The 23,806-nt window shown below is 35.3% G+C and overlaps 2 protein-coding genes across 2 annotated transcripts; both read left to right on the top strand.

Annotated features, from left to right (window-relative positions):
* The first annotated feature begins 262 nt into the window (after positions 1 to 262).
* Positions 263 to 5,049, top strand: LOC137835226 (uncharacterized). Its single transcript, XM_068643628.1, has 7 exons — positions 263 to 641; positions 851 to 919; positions 1,050 to 1,220; positions 1,685 to 1,855; positions 2,192 to 2,401; positions 3,536 to 3,624; positions 4,044 to 5,049. Exons 1-7 carry the CDS (start codon positions 554 to 556, stop codon positions 4,788 to 4,790), a joined length of 1,545 nt encoding a protein of 514 aa, XP_068499729.1. The 5' UTR covers positions 263 to 553; the 3' UTR covers positions 4,791 to 5,049.
* A 16,122-nt stretch (positions 5,050 to 21,171) lies between these two features.
* On the top strand, positions 21,172 to 23,035 carry LOC137834445 (uncharacterized). The gene is made up of 2 exons (XM_068642496.1): positions 21,172 to 22,674; positions 22,718 to 23,035. The coding sequence occupies exons 1-2, from the start codon at positions 21,248 to 21,250 to the stop codon at positions 22,821 to 22,823; spliced, it is 1,533 nt and encodes a 510-aa protein (XP_068498597.1). The 5' UTR covers positions 21,172 to 21,247; the 3' UTR covers positions 22,824 to 23,035.
* The last annotated feature ends 771 nt before the right edge of the window (positions 23,036 to 23,806 follow it).

Genomic DNA, 23,806 nt, shown 5'->3' on the forward strand with positions numbered 1-23,806 from the left:
ATACATTGAGTTTGATGAGGGGAAAAATAATTTAAAAAAATATAGAACTCATTACTTTTTCTTTACATATTTTTACTCATAATAGTGAAAAAGCCCTAAACTTATACTCATATTTTTATTTTTCATAAAATATTCTCTTTTTTTCCTTAAATAAAATTTAAATTCCATTTCATTATTAATTTTTATTTATTTCTACTTTGTGAACTTATTTTCATCCGAAGTTATTTCTATTTTATGTAACAAAGAAATCATAAAAGAATGAGGAGGGAATGAAAGGAGTGAAGTGGGCAAAAAGCATTCACTTTCGTCACTACAACTTCCATGCTCTCCTCGAAAATCTCACTTTCCGCGTAAATGCAAAAGCCAACGTCAAATATTTACCGAAAGCACTTTACTGGTGTAAGAGAGAGAGTGTGTGTCCCCAACAAGATGAAGCAGTAGAAGAAGAAGAACCCACCTCCTTGCTACTACTACTTTCCTTCTTCTTCTGCTGTTTCTCAAACTAACAGCACAGCCTAGTTCAGCTCGTTCCTTCTATTCCTAGCCCATTACCATGAACAATCACATTCTCTTCCTGTTCCTTCTCATTGCATTTGCCCCCACTTTCTCCCACCGCTTTCAACCTCACGCTGCTCCTGCAGGTAAACAAAATTGTTCCCCCAATTCGTCCACAGCGTCAATTTTCCATAATTTTAAATGGGTATGCTAAATTTTTGATCTTTTAGCTTAAGGGAATTGAATACCTAACTGGGTGCCTTTTTAGTCGTTCTTTCTTTTTTCTTTTTGGTTACTTTGATTAAACAATGCTAGATTTATTTGCTACTTTAATTAAACAGTGTTAATGAATCAGGGCCCTTGATTAAGCATCTGTCTTCGATCATCAAATGGACAAGGTCTACCTCCAAGACGCCACTCTCAGGTTGTTGCTATTTCTCTACTGAGATTGAGAACTTTCAAAGGTCACGTGTTTTTGGTGTAACATGCTTATTGTTAAGGTGTTTGTGTGTGTGAATATGTGTAAATGTGGTTTGTTGGTTCTTTCTTTTCAGATGGGAATGTTCTTCAATTTGAAAATGGTTACGTGGTTGAGACTGTTGTGGAAGGGAACGAGATTGGGGTCATCCCTCATGGGATCCGTGTCTCTGAGGAGGATGGGGAACTCTTTGCTGTTGATGCAATTAATAGCAACATTGTTCGGATAACTCCGCCGTTGTCACAATGTATGGCTGTTTCTGTTCTTGAGTTTATATAGCTGTTATAAGCAAATTTGATTTGTTAGGATATGGCAGTTCTGACATTCATTCTTGGATATCTCTATTTTCGTAATTCTTTTGAAATTGCTTCTGGATGTTGCTGGTGAAGGGTAAGAATGATGATAAAAATTGAAAGAGAAAAGGAATACCAGTTTTAGTCACTTTACTGGTTCAAGTTAACAGAGAATTGATAGTTCTATAGTCAAACGAAAAAAAATAAAAAGGGGAAAAAGACGGAATCTAAGCCTTAGCTTTATGTGATATATTGTCCAGGGGTTTCTCTAAACAGCTTTGGTAAGTGAAAGTTATATTACATGTTAAACACAATTTTGGGATTAGTTGAAAATTTAAATGAATTGATCTTCCTTGATTGGGCTTACATCTAGGGATCCTAATTCCTTCTGCTATCTATTTGTGCTACCTGGCTGCAGATAGTAGAGGAAGATTGGTGGCAGGGTCATTTCAGGGATACACTGGTCATGTGGATGGAAAACCAAGTGATGCTCGTTTCAATCATCCCAAAGGCATAACCGTGGATGATAAGGGGAATGTTTATGTTGCTGATACTCAGAATCTTGCTATCAGAAAGATTGGAGATTCTGGTATGTGATAATGAGTTACAGCTTAAAGATCTAGTAGTCATGACTAACATGGTGTTTTGGTAACGCGCAGTATTAGAATGGAATGTGAACATAATAATGTATCAATAGAAATGTTACTATTACACTAAGATGCAATTCTGGAATTCTTTTTACTGTAACCTGCTAGAACTGTTTGACATAAGAATCCCGCAGCCCAATATCACGCATAATGCTAGTTCCTTCATTCAAGCACTGCTGCAGTGGTTATGGGATCCTAATGCACTGGGAGAATTGTCATTGAGAATGGTGAAAAAGGATATTATTACTTTATTATTGATCTTTGTGAGTATTTTTTAGGTGTGACGACCATTGCTGGAGGAAAATCAAATGTCGCTGGGTACAGAGATGGGCCTAGTGAGGATGCTAAGTTCTCGAATGATTTTGATGTGGTATATGTTCGACCCACCTGTTCCTTGTTGGTCATTGATAGAGGAAATGCTGCTCTTCGGCAAATCTCTCTTGACCAGGAGGACTGTGATTATCAGTCTAATTCAATTTCCAGTACAGGTTTATATTCTTATATTCTTGTTTATTATTCGGACTCTGTAAATATCCTTGTTTATTATTCGGACTCTGTAAATATCCTTGTATTGTTTACTAGATAACCTAGTTTCCTCGGCTAGCATATTCTTTCATCCAGTGATTCTAATCCCTTAACATTAGGGATTGATCCTATTGGTCTTGTATACATGTATGTGCAGCTTATTCATGTAAATCAATCTATAAGACACCATATTCAAATTCAAGTTGGTGTCAGAGCTCTCTGGTTCAACCTTAGTCTCTTTGTTGAATAGTACCTCCACCATCTGCCTCAGGAGTACTGTAGGCTTATGCTTGATATGTATTATAGTTGAATATAATAATTTCTGTTGATATAAGATACAAATACTCTGCTGCTTTTTCCTTTATCCTCCAAGCATGCAGCGATAAGACATGAAAGTTTTGAATGCTTTATGCTTCAATGAAGAACCAAAACCTCTAGTCTTTGCAATCTGTGATTTAGATGTTAAAGTTATGTTTTTGAATTTGAATATCATCTGTGAACGGGGAAAAAAGGGAAATCAGGAATAAAGGCATCAAAGATGAGTTATGATGAAAGAAAAGAAAAAAAAGAAAAAAAAAAGAACTGTATGTTGTATGTTGGCTGCATGTCTATTTTGTCACTTTGCTAACTTCTATGAACATTATTGGCTGTTCAGTTTCAGCTAAGACTATTTACTTGCATATCTCCCATGGCATATTTAGTTAAGCTGGGAATGGGGACTGTAGCGTTGGATGCATCTCGATTTGAAATGGTACAATCCCATTTTCAAATTTAAGGGAACATCTACCGTCATGAACTAGAGTTGTGAGGCAGACACATGAAATGATGTCACTTCATGTTGATTTAGTTTATCCAACTGATGTGTTAGCTCAGACCTGGTCTTTAAATCCCTTGGCTATGGTCCATAAATGCATTGGAATATTCAAGTTGGACAAGTGCTATAGTTTTTTTGGCAGTTCTGATTAATTGTTTATCAGAAGATTCTTGTTTAATGTGTTGGTGTTACTGGAAAACTGATGACGTGATTGCATTCCTTTGGATACTCTATATCTCCATTTCACTTCTGATTTTAGTCTATTTTGTGGGTTTTCCTGCAGATATCCTTACAGTTGTTGGTGCCGTTATAGTAGGATATGCTACATGTATGCTTCAGCAGGGATTTGGATCCTCTTTCTTCTCAAAATCAGTATGTTTTGCTTAATAGAATTTGTAAAAGCAGAAATTTCTGAATTGTGACATTTTACATGTTGTAGCCTTGTGCTGCCCAACATTTTGTCTTTTGGAACCATGTTATATGCCTTGAGAGTTGCAAAAGGGAGGATTTTTACTTTGTACCAAAAATATTTGTACTGGAAACAATGCTGGCAACAAACAACATGTCTCTATTACTTCTGGTATAACTCGTTAAAATAAATAAAGTGAAAACAAGGTAGCATTTTTGTAATTATTTGTGAAAAGGGAAAATAAGAACTGAAAATATTTTCTCAAATCAAGCAGACCCTAAATTCCGTCCTTTTGCTAGTTTTTTTTTTGGGGGTTTATTTAGTATATTTCACGTTCACTCTTGCTAATTGGCTAATTAAATACACTGCACAAATGCTGCAGAGACCATCAGAAAGAGGGTTCAAAGGGCCAGCAAGCAATGAGAAACACATGCCAATCCTGGAGAGCAGTAAAGAGGAGCCGGGATGGCCGTCTTTTGGACAGCTCATTGTTGATCTTTCTAAACTTTCCCTTGAAGCATTAGCTGGAGCATTCACTCAATTCATACCTTCACATTTCAGACCTGGCATCTCCAAGAGAGGCTTAACACCGCTGAAAGATCGTCTTGTAATGCCTGAAGATGAAGCCCAGCCTCCATTGATCAACAGACAAAATGCTCAAGGGCATGCTCCTCTAACCAAAAATCAGCTGCCATCACAGCTCCATACTCCTCTTAGTGATAGTCGGATGGCATCACATGTCCATACTCTTACCGATAATCGACTGGCGCCACATGTCCATACTCCAAGCACAGCTGAGAAATATTCAGAAATGAAGCCCCCCAGGATAAAATCAAGCAGTTTCAAGGACCCTTCTTTGTCAAGCAAGCACCGATCATCAAAACGACCCGATTATGCTGAATTCTATGGATCCACTGAGATTCCTCCATACACCAAAACTAAGAGCCAGAAAGAAAGGCCAAGACATAGGCAACGAGAAAAGAGTGGAGAATTTGTTATGGGGGCGGTGGGAGCTGAGGCTAAACCTGTTGAAACAAGGGCTGTTGATCGTAATAATTCAAAGTTTGACCATTACAGTATGAGGTCTAAGTATGCTTCTGAGGAGACCTTCCGATTCAACTCTAAGTAAACAAGTTTTGCATGATTTATTTTTCACTAGTATTCTGTTCTCCATTGGACCATTATATTGATATCTGCACCTACATCTGTTTTAAGTTAGCCTATACTTGAAGCTGTATTATAAGCAAATACTCAGTGCTTAGTGAATCATGCGGGTGGGAGGATTAATTTTGACCCATTTGCCGAACATTTTGTAAAAAAATTGGCATCCCCACAAAGTTGTTCAGTTTCAAGGAGATTGCTCCCTTTGAACATTGCAGATGATAAAATTAGTGTCTGGTATTTGCTGCAGTTAATTTCATACGTAGGCTTGGGTTGGGAACGTAATCAACCAATTCATCTGCATATCTATTAACAATGAGGGTATGCTGGCTTCAGATAAATGACCATCACTATAAAAAGGTGCCTAAACATTATGTTGCTTGTCAAGTTAAATCCTAAAGTCCTCAAAATAATGGATTAAATCTTCATAAGCATGTGGAGTTGTGAAGTTTTAGTTGTCTCGAATGTTAAATAGGATAAAACTAAGTAGATGAATTATTTGGACTAAATTACATTATTATGTTTTCAAAATATCTTATCATCTATAAATCTTGTAATTTAGTCAAATGTCATAAACTTTAAAAACTTAATATTGTATAAAAGTCTAAACATCAAGTTTGTAGAATACTGTTACTGAGCAGTGCTAACAAGAAACAATAAGCATATGGAGTTAGCAGAAAATATTAAACAAGCAATTTAATGAGTAAATGGATTTGTGACAAAGAAAAAGGTAAGCTTTCCACCAAAGTAAAAAAATGTTGAGAGATAAGAAAGAAGAACAAACTCTTTATCATGAGTATTATTAAATTTTTGTCAATTGAATATTTATTTCAGATAAATAATACTTGAAAATAACAATGTTATAAAAATCTATGCAAAGTCTTATATTGTTATAAATAAATATTCGAAATAAAATTTATTTGAGAGATGAAATAGAAACATTTTGCAAATTTGTTTTCAAAATTAAAGATAAGAAAAAAATGTGCACAATAATAGTAAAAGAAAGAAATAAAGTACACAAAATAATAAAGTTCATAAAAGCAAAAGAAATATATTTTTGAAGTAATAATTCAAAATAAAATAATTAAAAACATTGTACTAGTAATTTGTGTCTACTAAAGGTTTCATAATTTAAAACTTTAAATCATATTACAATACACAAGTATGATATTTATAGAATATAAATCTTAACTATGCATAACTTGTTAATATTTTTCAATAATTTTAGTAATGATAATTTTGACTTTCAATCTCATATATAAATGATGTGAAATTTATTTTTCAAATTTTTCATTTTTTTTATAAAAGTTTTCATTTAGGTATCACTATGCAACTTGACATCTCAGCTAGGCTGACACCTCAGATAACAACAATAATCTTCCATGACATGAAAAAGGTATTATTAAAAAAAAATATGGCGGAACTAGACCAAAATCCATATTTTAACAAAAACGATACATAGGTAGAACTATACCTATTCATAAAGAATTCGAAGAACAAACTAGATGGAAGCCGATTATACCAATGAAATGATTCTTTATGAATAATTCTTAAATTACCAACTTATCAGCACATGCATTTCTTTCATGAAAAATATGAGTAACCCTAAACCTGATTGTCCCACAGTAATTAAGACAAGTATTCCATCGATTACGAAGCATCCACGGAACATTAGTCCTAACAGTAAACGCAGAACAAACCAAGGCATAATCACATTCAAGCCATACATTAGTAAACCCCATCTTTTGAGCTTCCTCCATAACATGTATAATGTCATAAAACTCAACAATCATAGCAGTCTGAAAAATACCTCCACAAGTAGGTGTTAGAATTATAGGGCTAAAACAAGAGAGGGGGGGGGGGGGTGTGAATTATGTTTGAAAGATTTTCTCAAGTATTGAAGGTAGAGTGAAAGGCAATGAAGAATTAATCAATGGAAAATCTCTCCAGCCAAATCTAAAACTGATTTTAAGCTTGATGCAGAAAATCAACCGGTTGTTTTTACGAAACAATCGGTTGTTTTATCATCAGTGTTATCAAAACAAATTTAAAGCAATTTAAAGAGTGTAAGGATAGAGAGATTCACACAGAATATTTATACTAGTTTACTCAACACCTGAGCTACATTCAGTCTTGACAAACCACTGAGAATTCACTATGTAATCAATCACAGATTATAAACAACACATCCACAAAGAGGTGACCTTGAAAACCACAAGACCCACTCACCCTTTGACTTTACAGGATTTCACACACACCAAAAGTGATGATCTTGAACCACTCAAGAACACACACCACTATAAGAATGTTGATCTTGATCCCCTCAAGAACACACAACACTTCTTGCCAACACCAGTACAAAAATACAATTATTAAGAAGGAAGGGAATAAAATACCTATTCCACACACTTGAGATGATCCAAAAGCTCTTTGAAAACTTGAAAACTGTTTTTGATTGATATTTTTTTCTTAGTCATTGCATAGGAGCGTAAAACCACCTTTTTATCTTTCAATCAAATGGTTAAAACAGTTACAACAAAAACCCAAAAGTAGTTGGAATCATTTAAAACAGAAAAACCACTTAACAAAATTCTTTTAAGGTTTTCAGCAAAACAATCGGTTGATTTTTTGAAATAACCGATTGATTTTTATTTGACAACATTAAAATCCACTAAGTGTCAAATAACCCATTGTTTCGAAATTTCAACTTGTTGAAATTTGTTTGAGAGCAAAGGCAAAGACAAAGATTTTCCAAATCATTTTAAAATCTACTAAGTGTCAAACAAACTGTTGTTTTGAAATTTCAACTTGTTAAAATTTGTTTGACAGCAAAGGCAAAGAAAAAGCTTTTTCAAATCATTTTAAAATCTAGTAAGTGTCAAAACAACTTGTTGATTCGAAATTTCAACCTGTTGAAATTTCACTTCCTTTTAGAAAACATCTTTTCAAAATGTTAAAGATTCAATTGAGCTTGGATCAACTTAAGGAGTGAATTAACAAGCTTCAAAAAACTAGACACACACACACAACAACAACAAGGTATTCAAGCTTCCACTTGGATTTAGAGATATCAAAACATCTTGTTCAACAATCTCCTCCTATTTGATGAAGACAAATCCTTGATTTGCTTGTGATGTTCTGTTTGAATTTGTTAGTACCTGCAAAACATAATTTGTGCATGTACCAGCAATAATCATATCCATATATCATTAGCACCATAGAACTAGTTTTCACTGGGTGATTCTCATAAGGAAAACCAACAAAATCAGTGTGAAAACTAGTGAAAACAAGGTGCAAAATTAGAGTTATGTAGCAACTAACTAAATCATATAAACCCAATTTAAAAGCAGATATGTAGCAGATACTTAGCAGCATACAAACCATATAATTCCCCCTATTTGTCTTCACAAATAGAATAGTAGAAGGGGTAAAAACAAAATTAAGAAAAAAAAAGAATACGAGTGTGTGTAGCAGCACCATTGCAGCAACAAACCTGTGATACTATATCAGAATTGTAGCAAAAATATATTGTGTATCAGAGCTATGACAACAACAAAATCAAAGTACCATAGACCCCAAAAATTTCAGTAAGGAGACCACAGTTTCTCCCCCTATCTTTTCTTCATCCAGCAGTACCCAACAATGGAGTACTTTAAAAGGTTCATCTTCAAGTTGGTAAAGTGATTGCTCAAGAGGTGGAGTTGGTAGAAATATTCTCTCTTCTGTTAAGAGAAAACCTTCTACACGTTCCAAAGATACATTCACAAATATTCATCAACGCCATGACTACCAATGTGGTTGTCATTCATAAAAAGTTTTGAATTTCAAGAAAAACAAAGAATATATCTCTTTATTATCTGGTTCAGAGGCATAGTAAATGCATTTTTGACCCACAATGGGTTTTGAAAGAAAAGAAATAGTTGTAATCATGCATAAGAATTCATAACAACTTTATTCAAATGTGCCAAAGGTAAAACAATCGGTTGTTTCGTGAGAACAATCAGTTGTTTTTCTGAGACAACAAGAAAATGTTATTTTTCAAAGCAAATCATCTTTCAAAGTGATGGGAAATGCATAATGACATACATTCATACCTTTGCATTACCTCAACATGTTTAGAAGTTCATTTAGTCTTATGAAGCCAAAAGAATAGGATGAACATATACAACTTACTTTACATAGGTCATGAATTTTGACTTATCAAGAATTTGAGTAAGATATATGCTCTTGAAGCATAAGCATCACTTTGATTATTCTTCATCATAGCACCTGTACTTGAAAGGTCCTGCAACACAGAATTGATGCATATACAAAGAAAGTATAGCAACAAGATGACAAGACACACACAAACTAGTTTTCTACATATACAACATTTAGCAGAAAAACTAGAAAAATTGAAGTATTCAAGTGCTTTCAAGTGCAGAGAAGCAAAACATAATGCATCAGTTTTAAAGCTATCTATACAAACAAATCAAGCATAAATTTCTCCTCCTATTTTTTCTCACAAATAGACAATGAGAAGGGTTGTACAAAGCAGAAATCAGAATGATAATATAGTAGTCCAGTAGTACAAACAATGTTGACTTTTTCAAGAATAGAAAATGATATAGAGCTTCCAAAAAAACACATGGATATAATCTTTTATTATCAGATTCACTCCATGTATATTTGTCCAAAAACAAGATTTAAAAAAGAGAAATAGGTTTTAATCATGCATAAGCAAACTTGGTAGCATTATATAGAGGGGCCAGAGGAAAAATAATCGTTTGTTTCGAAAAAACAATTGGTTGTTTTACTGTGATAGCCAAAAAGAACATTTTTCATAACAAAAAATTACCTTTTAAATTGATGAAAATGTAGTATACAATTTGTTCATACCTTTGCACAGAGAACCCTAATAGATTCACCCAAAAATAAGACCTTGAGATGTTCATATGGTCATAAGGCACACTTACATAAAATGAGAAATGAAAACACACATACTCTCTTTATTCTTGAAGTTTCTCTTTTGATCAACCACTATGCATGTGCCAAGGATGTCTCTTGACATTAAAAGAACCCTACAAGACATATACAATTGAAAAGTATAGGTACAAAGATTGTCTTATCTCTTGATGTTCTTCCCTTTAGCAGTCATTCTTCAAGCCCAAAAACGAGTCTTGTCTGCCAAGGATACCTACAAGAAAAGATTAAGAAGCAAGATTTGGTCCCCTTATGAATTTAGGTCCAATGATGTTAGTAGGAGCCTTAGGAACCTCATAAACCTTAGGAACCCATTTCAAAATACCTTTGGGAACAAAAAACCTTCTTACTCTGCAAAATCTAACAGTATGACCCTTTTTCATGCAGTAAAAGCAAATTTTAACCGGTTGTTTTGACAAAACAACAGTTTGTTATTCAAAGAAACTTGAAAAGGGTTTTGAAACAGATATGTTCTTGCTGTTTGGATTAAACCCCAACCCAGCCTTGCAGAAAACACATTTTTCATAAGCAAGAACAGTTTCAAGATTGGATTGGCCTTTGGAAAACTTGTCCATGGTTTTTAAAAGGTAGTGGACTTTCTTTTCAAGTGATTCACAATTTTCACAAAAGCTAGAATCAAATTTGCAAGAAGAGTTTTTGTAAATCATTTCTAAACTTTCAAAATCTGTTTTTGAATGGTTCAACTCTTACAAAGTCTTGACTCGATTTTCCAACCAGTTGTTTAAACCTTTCAATCGATTGTTCAAAAGGGCCAACCTATTAGCTTCTTCATGAGTCTCATTTAAGGCCTCAAGAAGTTTGCTATAATTTTCAACATTAATGGAAGAACTTGAACTTACACTGCTTGATTTAGATTATTCCTTTACCATGAAACAAAGATTGGCTTCCTCATCATCCTTTGAAGAAGAACTTGAAGATGAATAATCATTGTATGCTCTTCTTGATTTGCCTTTCTTCTTGTAGCTTCCGTTCTCTTTGCTCACATTGCTTGGACATTTAGCCTTGATGTGTCCTTGTTTACCACATCCAAAACAAGTGCAGTTTGTAGAATTAAATTCATTAACATTCTTGGTATTGTACCTGTTTGATGGCTAGTTTTTGTCCTTGTTGTTCTTCACATCAATTGTGCCTTCAATAAAATCCTTAAGGATGTCCCACATCTCCTTTGCAAAAGCACATTTTGAGACCCTGAATATTTCATTGGAATTTAAGGCAAAAAAGATGATATTTTTAGCAATGGAATCATATTGAGTCTTTTTAGTTTCACTCTCAGTCCATTGGGACCAAGGTTTCTTAATGAAAACATCATCTTTTCAATTTTAGGAACAAAAGGGCCATTTACAATAGCATCCCAGATTCTTCTATCAATTGATTCAACAAAGATTTTCATTCTAACCTTCCATAATTGATAATCCAGTCCACAAAACAGAGGTGGCCTGTTTATTGAAGCACCATCCCCAAAGGGTAATTTTTCAGTCATTTAAAAAAGGTTTAGGATCAAAACTTGAATGACTTTCAAGAACCTTGCTCTTGATGCCAATTTTTAGAATTCCAGGGCTAAAACAAGAGGGGGGGAGGGGGGGGGGGGGTTTAATTGTTTTTGAAAGATTTTCACAAGTACTGAATGTAGAGTGTGAAAGGCAATGAAGAATTAATAAATGGAAAATTTGTCTAGCCAAATATAAAACTGATTTAAGCTTGATGCAGAAAATCAACCAGTTGTTTTTACGAAACAATCGGTTATTTTTATCAACAGTTCTATCAAAACAGATTTAAAGCAATTTAAAGAGTGTAAGGATAGAGAGATTCACACAGAATGTTTATACTGGTTCACTCAACACCTGAGCTACATCCAGTCCTCAGAAACCACTAAGAATTCACTATGTAATCAATCACAGATTACAAACAACATATCCACAAAGAGGTGACCTTGAAAACCACAAGACCCACTCACCCTCTTTGCAACCACACACACACCAAGAGTGATGATCTTGAACCACTCAAGAACACACACCACTCCTTGGCAAACACCACACCACTCCAAGAATGTTGATCTTGATCCCCTCAAGAACACACAACACTTCTTGCCAACACCAGTACATATATACAATTATTAAGAAGGAAGGGAATAGAATACACCTGGGTAAATTACAAGATCAAAGATCAGAATACAATACCAAATCCTATTCCACACACATGAGATGATCCAAAAGCTTTTTGAAAACTGTTTTTGATTGATCTATTTTTCTTATTCAATGCATAGGATCGTAAAACCACCTTTTTATCTTTCAATCAAATGGTTAAAACAGTTAAAACAAAAGCCCAAAGGCAGTTGGAATCATTTACAATAGAAAAACCACTTAACAAAATTCTGTTAAGGTTTTCAGCAAAACAATTGGTTGATTTTTCAAAATAACTGATTGATTTTTATTTAACAGCATTAAAATCCACTTAGTGTCAAATAACCCGTTGTTTCGAAATTTCAATATGTTGAAATTTTTTTGACAACAAAGGCAAAGACAAAGATTTTCCAAATCATTTTAAAATCTATTAACTGTCAAACAACCTGTTGTTTCGAAATTTCAACCTGTTAAAATTGGTTTGACAACAAAGGCAAAGACTAAGCTTTTTCAAATCATTTTAAAATCTAGTAAGTGTCAAAACAAACTGTTGATTCGAAATTTCAACCTGTTGAAATTTCACTTCCTTTTAGAAAATCCATCTTTTCAAAATGTTAAAGATTCAATTGAGCGTGGATTAACTTAAGGAGTGAATTAACAAGTTCCAAGCAATTAGACACACACACACAACAACAACAAGGTCTTCAAGCTTTCCACTTGGATTTGGAGACGTCAAAACATTTTGTTCAATTGTAGCAAGACCTGTCAGTGTTAATTTTAACCCAACCTAGTGAAGGGAACTCCCATCTAAGAGGAAAAGGACGAAGAACTTTACCAGTACGAGTATTAATACCAAAAAACTTAATCATGTTGAAATCCAACATATCATTCTTCATTGAAGCTTTAGACAAATTTCCCACTAAACAAGTTAAATCTTTAATTAGTGAAATAGCCCTAGAAACATAATTTGTATCCTGACATCTAACATAATTTTTCATACGCCATATCATCCAAATAGAAAAAGTTATCACATCAAGCTTAATCAATTTAACCAAAGGGCTACCATCACTCTTAATAAAAGAAAGAAGAACATCCTTATTACAGAAATGAGAAGTAAGAAAATTTTGTTGAATCCAACTCTAAATATCCAAGCATTAGAACATTAAAAAAAATAAATGTTGAATAGATTTCTCGTGCTTTTCAGAAAGTGTACACATATTGATGGAAGAGGGCCAAGCACAACTTCACAAGAAAGACAAAATCCAAGACATGAGCATCCAAAGCCAAACCAAGAGCGTCTAGGGCTAAGGGAGGAGCGTCTAGGCCAAAGGGGAGGAGCGTCTAGCTCAATGTGGAGAGCTCTAGGCCAATGAAAGGAGCGTCTAGGACCAAATTGCTAAGTCCATGGCCAAGCGAATCCATGCAGATTTGTTTATGCTACATGAAGGCCTATTAGGGGTAGCTTAGTATTAGTTGTGGTGTAAATAGCATAAACTTGATTCCATGAGACTTGACCTAGATTTGCTAAAGATTTGGTCACTTTCTAGAAGGATTCTCCACATGGCCATGTGCCTTTTTGTTCGGTTCAATTTGACAATAATTGGATCTTCTATATGAGTTTGTGTTTTGGCTCTAGTTTTTGTGAGTTCTTGTTCATAGAACCTTGATCCATTTCTATGATAAAGTGCCTAGCTCTTAACCAACTCAAGATGATTCCTAAGAATGTCAAGAATCATTCTAATTGTGCTAGTGGAATCACATCACAATTGGAGAGTGAGACTAAACTTAATGTATTGACTAAAGCAAAGGATGAGAAGTCTCACATTTTAAAAAATTACCTTGTCATGCATCTATCTCTAAGGATAGATCTTTAATTGTCTTTAATTGCTTTCCTTGCTTAAATTAGCTACGCTTTTCATTTGTGTTGCCTTGTATAAGCTTTGTTAATTTGTCTTGCTTGGTTAATTAGCTAGTTGCATTGCTTTCTTGCATCAAAATTTTGATTTCTCCAACTTAATTGTGTTTTAAGTGATTTACTAAGAGAAAGTTTTGTGTGAAGCATTAAGGGATAGTCTTTGGCTAAGGCAAGGCTTGGTACTTAAGTAGTCCACTGTAACTCACCTCCCTTACTTGGAAGACTACCTTCTTTGACTTCCCTAAATTTTCTCAAGGTAAAATACTTGTATACACAAAGTTTTAGTCATGTCTTCTTCTTCTCATTCTACAAAGTCTATTGGAAGTGAATTAAAATCTTTAAAAACTCTTTTGAAAGAAGTTTCACAAACTGTGCAATCAATTGCATATAGACAATTTGATGGAGATCAAGCTCAAGAGGACATGGAGGCCAATCAACAAGATCAAGAAGAGGTACAGGCACAAATGGAGGACGCCCATGGAGGTCACAGCCCACATCAAAGGCTTACAAGAAGCATGTTCAAAGCTTTAGGAGCTAGGGGACATTTATTTTCTCTTTTTGTAATTTCTTTGGTTGAAGGTGCTTAGAGGGAAACATTAGAAACCTCTTTTGTTATAGCATCTTTTAGGCTTTAGTTAGGAGCTTTAGGAGGGGGGGTGTATTAGTAGATAGGTGTAGGAGTAGAATAGGAGGTGCCAAAGTGAAGGAAGAGGTCACACCTTCCTCATGCCTTGTAAATAGGCGCCGGTTCTAGAATGATTTAGGGGGGAAATTTGAAATTGTTTAGCTTGCATTTCAGCACCTTAGGCTATAAATAGAGGTGCTTCCTTTGTAAATTTCAGATTTGAATTTTAGAGAAAAGAAACTATACTTAAATTTTGAGTGATCATTGGAGAGCTTTTGAGCCTTCTTCTCTAGTCTCATCTTGAAGGATCCATGGTGTCCTCAAGTGGCGGCAGCACACTCATCTAGGAGCAACCATCCTTCTAGTGGCGTGATCATCCAACCATACATCCATCTTCATGAGCACTCTCTTCTCCTTCCTTTCTTCTTTTGTTATTTCCTTGTCTTAGCTTGTTTCCTTGTTGATTTTGGTTCGGCAGTTTCAGCTGTAGTTTGTGTTGCTTCGGTTCTTTCATTATGCCTTGTTGTTCTTCATCTTTCTTCTTCGTTTTCTAGCTTTTTGTTCGGTTCAATTTAATTTCCAGCATTCAATTTCAGTGTGCTTAGCTTTTGTGCCTTTTTGTTCGGTTCAATTTGACAATAATTGGATCTTCTATATGAGTTTGTGTTTTGGCTCTAGTTTTGGTGAGTTCTTGTTCATAGAACCTTGATCCATTTCTATGATAAAGTGCCTAGCTCTTAACCAACTCAAGATGATTCCTAAGAATGTCAAGAATCATTCTAATTGTGCTAGTGGAATCACATCACAATTGGAGAGTGAGACTAAACTTAATGTATTGACTAAAGCAAAGGATGAGAAGTCTCACATTTTAAAAAATTACCTTGTCATGCATCTATCTCTAAAGATCATGATTCTTTTGGGGAGGGAAGCCTTAGAATAAATGATTATTATCAAGCACCCCCTAGAAGACATAGAAGAGATAGAAAAGAACAAGAAAACCCAAGAGAGGTTAGGGTAGACCAACCCCATTCCCATGGAAAAGAAAATATAGAAGCTTGCCTAGATTGGGAAATGAGGGTAGAAAAATTGTTTGCTTCCCATAAAGAAAGAAAGGAAAGAAAAATACAAAAGAAAAGAGAGGAAGTCGAAAGGGAAGCTAAAGAAAAAGAAAAAGAAAAAAAAAGCATGAGAAGATCCCTGAGGAACAAAAGGCGTGGGAGAAGAGTGTTCCTTCCCACAAGGTCATTCAACAAGACAAAGGATCTAAAAATACCTTTGAAAATATGTGTCTTGTTGAACAACCTCAAAGCCTTACCTTTTGTAAAGGAACACTTGCAAGCCTAAGCAAAAAAGAAGAGTCTTTAAAAGAAGCTTGCATAGATAAAAATGAAATAGATTATTTCTCATATGTGCTAGGATATCACCAAGTGAATGTCAAGTTTTCTATAAGCATCTACAAAAACAAATTTTTATGTGAAGTAGTGTCTAAAGAAACTTGTCATGTCTTATTGAGACAACCATTGCAAAGTGTACAAATTCTCATAAACAATGGTTGTAACAACAAGACTATCTTGACACATAAGAGAAAAAGTCTTCAAGAAGGAGAACTCATGGGTCAAATTGGAGTTGATAAAACTCTAGAGCTTTTAAAAGGAAAACTTTTGTCCCCCATGAGAAAAGAGGTTCAAAGACATTACCTTAGGTACAATTCTTGTTTTCAAACTACACCCAAGGCAATGTCTCATGAACTCTATACTCCTTCACCTTTTGCAAATGATCCTTGGGAAGATACAAATTTCATATTAAAACTCCCTAGGACAACAAAAGGTTTTGATTCAATCTTCATGGTTATGGATAAACTCTTCTCTAGAGAAGTGATACATCTTCATGGTTTATCCTCAAGCATAGTGTTGAATAGAGCTCCAAATTTCGCAAACCATGATTTGAGGATTTCCTTTAGAAAACTTGCAACTAAGTTACACACTTTAAATTCTTATCATCCTCAAACGCATGGTCAAAATACATTTGAAAATCTAGCTCTTTCTACTATTCCTAGAATAATCATGAAGTGCACACACAACTCTAGAGATGAGCATACATACCATAAAGTAGTTCACAAAACTACTTATATTTCTACTTTTAAGGTTATATGTGGGCTAAATCATCTTTCTCCTTTTGAGTTGTTACCATCTCCTATAGGATTTATGCCTAAAGAGAAAGTAACCACAAATGCACATTTCAAAATGCATAAGATGATTAGAGAACACATACAACAATCAAAAGAGAAACATTGTCCAAAGTTGCCAAAACCAAAAGAAAAACAAAAATGGCAACATAGTAAAATTGATTTTCAAACTAACACCTATGCTTTATTTGATGATTTCTATAGGTGGACGTTTGATCCGGGAGGACAAGCTTTGGCAAAGCAAGAGGCTGCTTTCCGAGATCAAGTCTGTAGATCTGAGGATAGATCTTCTCAAGAAGGAGGAGATGATGGACACCATCCAGCCACACTCATCCCCCTAGTTGAAGAAAAAGCTTTGGATTTGAGGACAAATCCTTTTCAAGAGGGAGGGGATGATGGAAGAGGGCCAAGCACAACTTCACAAGAAAGACAAAAGCCAAGACATGAGCATCCAAAGCCAAACCAAGAGCGTCTAGGGCTAAGGGAGGAGCGTCTAGGCCAAAGGGGAGGAGTGTCTAGCTCAAGGTGGAGAGCGTCTAGGCCAAATGGGAGGAGCATCTAGCTCAAGGTGGAGAGCGTCTAGGCCAATGAAAGGAGCGTCTAGGACCAAATTGCTAAGCCCATGGCCAAGCGAATCCATGCAGATTTGTTTATGCTACATGAAGGCCCATTAGGGGTAGCTTAGTATTAGTTGTGGTGTAAATAGCATAAACTTGATTCCATGAGACTTGACCTAGATTTGCTAAAGATTTGGTCACTTTCTAGAAGGATTCTCCACATGGCCATGTGCTCCATGTGATGTAAATTTGCATTTCATTTTGATTAGCATTAGGGTTGCATTATGGTCCTCTTTAGCCTATAAAAAGAGGAGCCTACACCTTGTATTTTCAAGATTATTGTGAGTAAAGTTATGCTGCCATTTTTGTGCCAAGCTTTGCTTCTACCTAGATTCTAGGCTCTAATCTTCACATTCTTCACCTTTCCTTGGGCTAGCCGAACCTCCCAACTTCCATACATACCATGCACCTTCAAGATCACCATAGCTCTTAGGAGGATCTTGCACACACACATCCATGGCTTCCGCACCATCCTTTACATGATTCAAGAAGAACTTCATGAATTTGCCATCATTTGGTATCATGAGCATAGGTTCTTCAAAGATGAGTTGTTCTTGGTCTTTTCATTTTTTAGTTCTTCTTTATTTCATGTTGTTCATCTTGTTTCCATAATTGTCTTGCTGTTTTTTACATTTTTAATTTGTTTTGGTGTGCTATTTGGAAGATCCAACCGGTGCACTTTGTTCAATTGATCTTGAACAATTCTTGTGCAAATTGTGATAGGATTCCATACACCTTTGAGTTGCTATTTTCTCTTAGGTTTTTGAGTCTTTATTGCACTTTTAATTTGGTTCATATTATGCTCTTTGAGTTTTTAATTTCTGAATCCATATATGTTTTGTCAAGTCATGTTCATCCACAATGTCATCAATTCATAGTAGTCCTTTGTTTAGCTTGATTTTTTCTTGATTTTGGGTATCTAATTTTGTTTAGAATCTGCTGTTCATTTGATCTTTTGGTGCCTTTTTAATTTTAGTTTGAGTTCATATTTGTGTTTAGATCTTACACAAATTCCTTTTCTCAATTCCTTTGTGTTTAAATTTTGGTATCTTACTGTTTTTTCCAGTTTTTCCAGAATCCCCTGTTTCACATTCTCTGTGCTGGCTGTTTTGTTCCAGAAAAATATTTTGACTTATAGGAAAATTTTGATTCTCTGGAATATGCAAGATTAGAGTGTTATAGAAAAGAAAAAAAAAAGAATTAGCTCAAAAGAGTCAACAGACAAAAAATGATAAATATTTTAAAATCAGTGTGCAAATCTGAGGCGCTACAGCTGGCGTAACTGAACACTGAAATTGAAACATTTATTAAAAAAAAATGGTTCATGCGTTTTGAGTGATTCCAACGCCATATTTTAGCTAAGATCTTGAATATCTTGCATATCAAATTTCAGAATCAAATCTAAAAAGCAAAGCTCAGCATAAATTGGGGAAAAACACGTTTCTGGCTTACAACAATTTTCCAGTGGTGCTGTTTTTTATTTCGTAATCTAATTCTAGTGCTATTCTTAGGATTCTTTTGTGTGCCTACCTTTTTTTGCTTGTCTAAAATTCTTGGACCTCTTTCTAGTTGTCACAATCTAACTCCATTTGTGTGGTACTGTTTTCTTTAATTAATTTGTTTCTTGCTTTTATTCTTTGACCTCTAAATTTGGTGCTGGAATTTATTCTCTTTTGGTGCTTGATTAAGTGGAAATTTGACTTGGGTAAGGTCTAGTCTTCTTGATAGGTGCTGGAATTGGAGAATTAGGACCTTCATTCTAAGGGGAACAAGGACAAAGGCAGAATCAAACACTTTCCCAAAACACCACAAACACTTGGAAGGCCCAACAAGCAAAGACAACCAAGGAAGTGCCAATAGCAAAAAGAGGATCAACAAAGGGAGTTTTCTTAATTTCTTTGCAACATAGTTTGTGTTAATTACTTCTTAATTACGTACTTAGACGGTGAGTATGTCTTCAAGGGCTCAAAGTGTCCAAGAAGCCTCACCTAGGGCCGACTAGTGTAGAGGTTTTAATTAGCAAATTGTTAATTGTCTTTAATTGCTTTCCTTGCTTAAATTAGCTACGCTTTTCATTTGTGTTGCCTTGTATAAGCTTTGTTAATTTGTCTTGCTTGGTTAATTAGCTAGTTGCATTGCTTTCTTGCATCAAAATTTTGATTTCTCCAACTTAATTGTGTTTTAAGTGATTTACTAAGAGAAAGTTTTGTGTGAAGCATTAAGGGATAGTCTTTGGCTAAGGCAAGGCTTGGTACTTAAGTAGTCCACTGTAACTCACCTCCCTTACTTGGAAGACTACCTTCTTTGACTTCCCTAAATTTTCTCAAGGTAAAATACTTGTATACACAAAGTTTTAGTCATGTCTTCTTCTTCTCATTCTACAAAGTCTATTGGAAGTGAATTAAAATCTTTAAAAACTCTTTTGAAAGAAGTTTCACAAACTGTGCAATCAATTGCATATAGACAATTTGATGGAGATCAAGCTCAAGAGGACATGGAGGCCAATCAACAAGATCAAGAAGAGGTACAGGCACAAATGGAGGACGCCCATGGAGGTCAAAGCCCACATCAAAGGCTTACAAGAAGCATGTTCAAAGCTTTAGGAGCTAGGGGACATTTATTTTCTCTTTTTGTAATTTCTTTGGTTGAAGGTGCTTAGAGGGAAACATTAGAAACCTCTTTTGTTATAGCATCTTTTAGGCTTTAGTTAGGAGCTTTAGGAGGGGGGGTGTATTAGTAGATAGGTGTAGGAGTAGAATAGGAGGTGCCAAAGTGAAGGAAGAGGTCACACCTTCCTCATGCCTTGTAAATAGGCGCCGGTTCTAGAATGATTTAGGGGGGAAATTTGAAATTGTTTAGCTTGCATTTCAGCACCTTAGGCTATAAATAGAGGTGCTTCCTTTGTAAATTTCAGATTTGAATTTTAGAGAAAAGAAACTATACTTAAATTTTGAGTGATCATTGGAGAGCTTTTGAGCCTTCTTCTCTAGTCTCATCTTGAAGGATCCATGGTGTCCTCAAGTGGCGGCAGCACACTCATCTAGGAGCAACCATCCTTCTAGTGGCGTGATCATCCAACCATACATCCATCTTCATGAGCACTCTCTTCTCCTTCCTTTCTTCTTTTGTTATTTCCTTGTCTTAGCTTGTTTCCTTGTTGATTTTGGTTCGGCAGTTTCAGCTGTAGTTTGTGTTGCTTCGGTTCTTTCATTATGCCTTGTTGTTCTTCATCTTTCTTCTTCGTTTTCTAGCTTTTTGTTCGGTTCAATTTAATTTCCAGCATTCAATTTCAGTGTGCTTAGCTTTTGTGCCTTTTTGTTCGGTTCAATTTGACAATAATTGGATCTTCTATATGAGTTTGTGTTTTGGCTCTAGTTTTGGTGAGTTCTTGTTCATAGAACCTTGATCCATTTCTATGATAAAGTGCCTAGCTCTTAACCAACTCAAGATGATTCCTAAGAATGTCAAGAATCATTCTAATTGTGCTAGTGGAATCACATCACAATTGGAGAGTGAGACTAAACTTAATGTATTGACTAAAGCAAAGGATGAGAAGTCTCACATTTTAAAAAATTACCTTGTCATGCATCTATCTCTAAAGATCATGATTCTTTTGGGGAGGGAAGCCTTAGAATAAATGATTATTATCAAGCACCCCCTAGAAGACATAGAAGAGATAGAAAAGAACAAGAAAACCCAAGAGAGGTTAGGGTAGACCAACCCCATTCCCATGGAAAAGAAAATATAGAAGCTTGCCTAGATTGGGAAATGAGGGTAGAAAAATTGTTTGCTTCCCATAAAGAAAGAAAGGAAAGAAAAATACAAAAGAAAAGAGAGGAAGTCGAAAGGGAAGCTAAAGAAAAAGAAAAAGAAAAAAAAAGCATGAGAAGATCCCTGAGGAACAAAAGGCGTGGGAGAAGAGTGTTCCTTCCCACAAGGTCATTCAACAAGACAAAGGATCTAAAAATACCTTTGAAAATATGTGTCTTGTTGAACAACCTCAAAGCCTTACCTTTTGTAAAGGAACACTTGCAAGCCTAAGCAAAAAAGAAGAGTCTTTAAAAGAAGCTTGCATAGATAAAAATGAAATAGATTATTTCTCATATGTGCTAGGATATCACCAAGTGAATGTCAAGTTTTCTATAAGCATCTACAAAAACAAATTTTTATGTGAAGTAGTGTCTAAAGAAACTTGTCATGTCTTATTGAGACAACCATTGCAAAGTGTACAAATTCTCATAAACAATGGTTGTAACAACAAGACTATCTTGACACATAAGAGAAAAAGTCTTCAAGAAGGAGAACTCATGGGTCAAATTGGAGTTGATAAAACTCTAGAGCTTTTAAAAGGAAAACTTTTGTCCCCCATGAGAAAAGAGGTTCAAAGACATTACCTTAGGTACAATTCTTGTTTTCAAACTACACCCAAGGCAATGTCTCATGAACTCTATACTCCTTCACCTTTTGCAAATGATCCTTGGGAAGATACAAATTTCATATTAAAACTCCCTAGGACAACAAAAGGTTTTGATTCAATCTTCATGGTTATGGATAAACTCTTCTCTAGAGAAGTGATACATCTTCATGGTTTATCCTCAAGCATAGTGTTGAATAGAGCTCCAAATTTCGCAAACCATGATTTGAGGATTTCCTTTAGAAAACTTGCAACTAAGTTACACACTTTAAATTCTTATCATCCTCAAACGCATGGTCAAAATACATTTGAAAATCTAGCTCTTTCTACTATTCCTAGAATAATCATGAAGTGCACACACAACTCTAGAGATGAGCATACATACCATAAAGTAGTTCACAAAACTACTTATATTTCTACTTTTAAGGTTATATGTGGGCTAAATCATCTTTCTCCTTTTGAGTTGTTACCATCTCCTATAGGATTTATGCCTAAAGAGAAAGTAACCACAAATGCACATTTCAAAATGCATAAGATGATTAGAGAACACATACAACAATCAAAAGAGAAACATTGTCCAAAGTTGCCAAAACCAAAAGAAAAACAAAAATGGCAACATAGTAAAATTGATTTTCAAACTAACACCTATGCTTTATTTGATGATTTCTATAGGTGGACGTTTGATCCGGGAGGACAAGCTTTGGCAAAGCAAGAGGCTGCTTTCCGAGATCAAGTCTGTAGATCTGAGGATAGATCTTCTCAAGAAGGAGGAGATGATGGACACCATCCAGCCACACTCATCCCCCTAGTTGAAGAAAAAGCTTTGGATTTGAGGACAAATCCTTTTCAAGAGGGAGGGGATGATGGAAGAGGGCCAAGCACAACTTCACAAGAAAGACAAAAGCCAAGACATGAGCATCCAAAGCCAAACCAAGAGCGTCTAGGGCTAAGGGAGGAGCGTCTAGGCCAAAGGGGAGGAGTGTCTAGCTCAAGGTGGAGAGCGTCTAGGCCAAATGGGAGGAGCATCTAGCTCAAGGTGGAGAGCGTCTAGGCCAATGAAAGGAGCGTCTAGGACCAAATTGCTAAGCCCATGGCCAAGCGAATCCATGCAGATTTGTTTATGCTACATGAAGGCCCATTAGGGGTAGCTTAGTATTAGTTGTGGTGTAAATAGCATAAACTTGATTCCATGAGACTTGACCTAGATTTGCTAAAGATTTGGTCACTTTCTAGAAGGATTCTCCACATGGCCATGTGCTCCATGTGATGTAAATTTGCATTTCATTTTGATTAGCATTAGGGTTGCATTATGGTCCTCTTTAGCCTATAAAAAGAGGAGCCTACACCTTGTATTTTCAAGATTATTGTGAGTAAAGTTATGCTGCCATTTTTGTGCCAAGCTTTGCTTCTACCTAGATTCTAGGCTCTAATCTTCACATTCTTCACCTTTCCTTGGGCTAGCCGAACCTCCCAACTTCCATACATACCATGCACCTTCAAGATCACCATAGCTCTTAGGAGGATCTTGCACACACACATCCATGGCTTCCGCACCATCCTTTACATGATTCAAGAAGAACTTCATGAATTTGCCATCATTTGGTATCATGAGCATAGGTTCTTCAAAGATGAGTTGTTCTTGGTCTTTTCATTTTTTAGTTCTTCTTTATTTCATGTTGTTCATCTTGTTTCCATAATTGTCTTGCTGTTTTTTACATTTTTAATTTGTTTTGGTGTGCTATTTGGAAGATCCAACCGGTGCACTTTGTTCAATTGATCTTGAACAATTCTTGTGCAAATTGTGATAGGATTCCATACACCTTTGAGTTGCTATTTTCTCTTAGGTTTTTGAGTCTTTATTGCACTTTTAATTTGGTTCATATTATGCTCTTTGAGTTTTTAATTTCTGAATCCATATATGTTTTGTCAAGTCATGTTCATCCACAATGTCATCAATTCATAGTAGTCCTTTGTTTAGCTTGATTTTTTCTTGATTTTGGGTATCTAATTTTGTTTAGAATCTGCTGTTCATTTGATCTTTTGGTGCCTTTTTAATTTTAGTTTGAGTTCATATTTTTGTTTAGATCTTACACAAATTCCTTTTCTCAATTCCTTTGTGTTTAAA

Source organism: Phaseolus vulgaris, chromosome 5 (assembly GCF_000499845.2).
Source record: "Phaseolus vulgaris cultivar G19833 chromosome 5, P. vulgaris v2.0, whole genome shotgun sequence".
NCBI classification, from domain to species: Eukaryota; Viridiplantae; Streptophyta; class Magnoliopsida; order Fabales; family Fabaceae; genus Phaseolus; species Phaseolus vulgaris.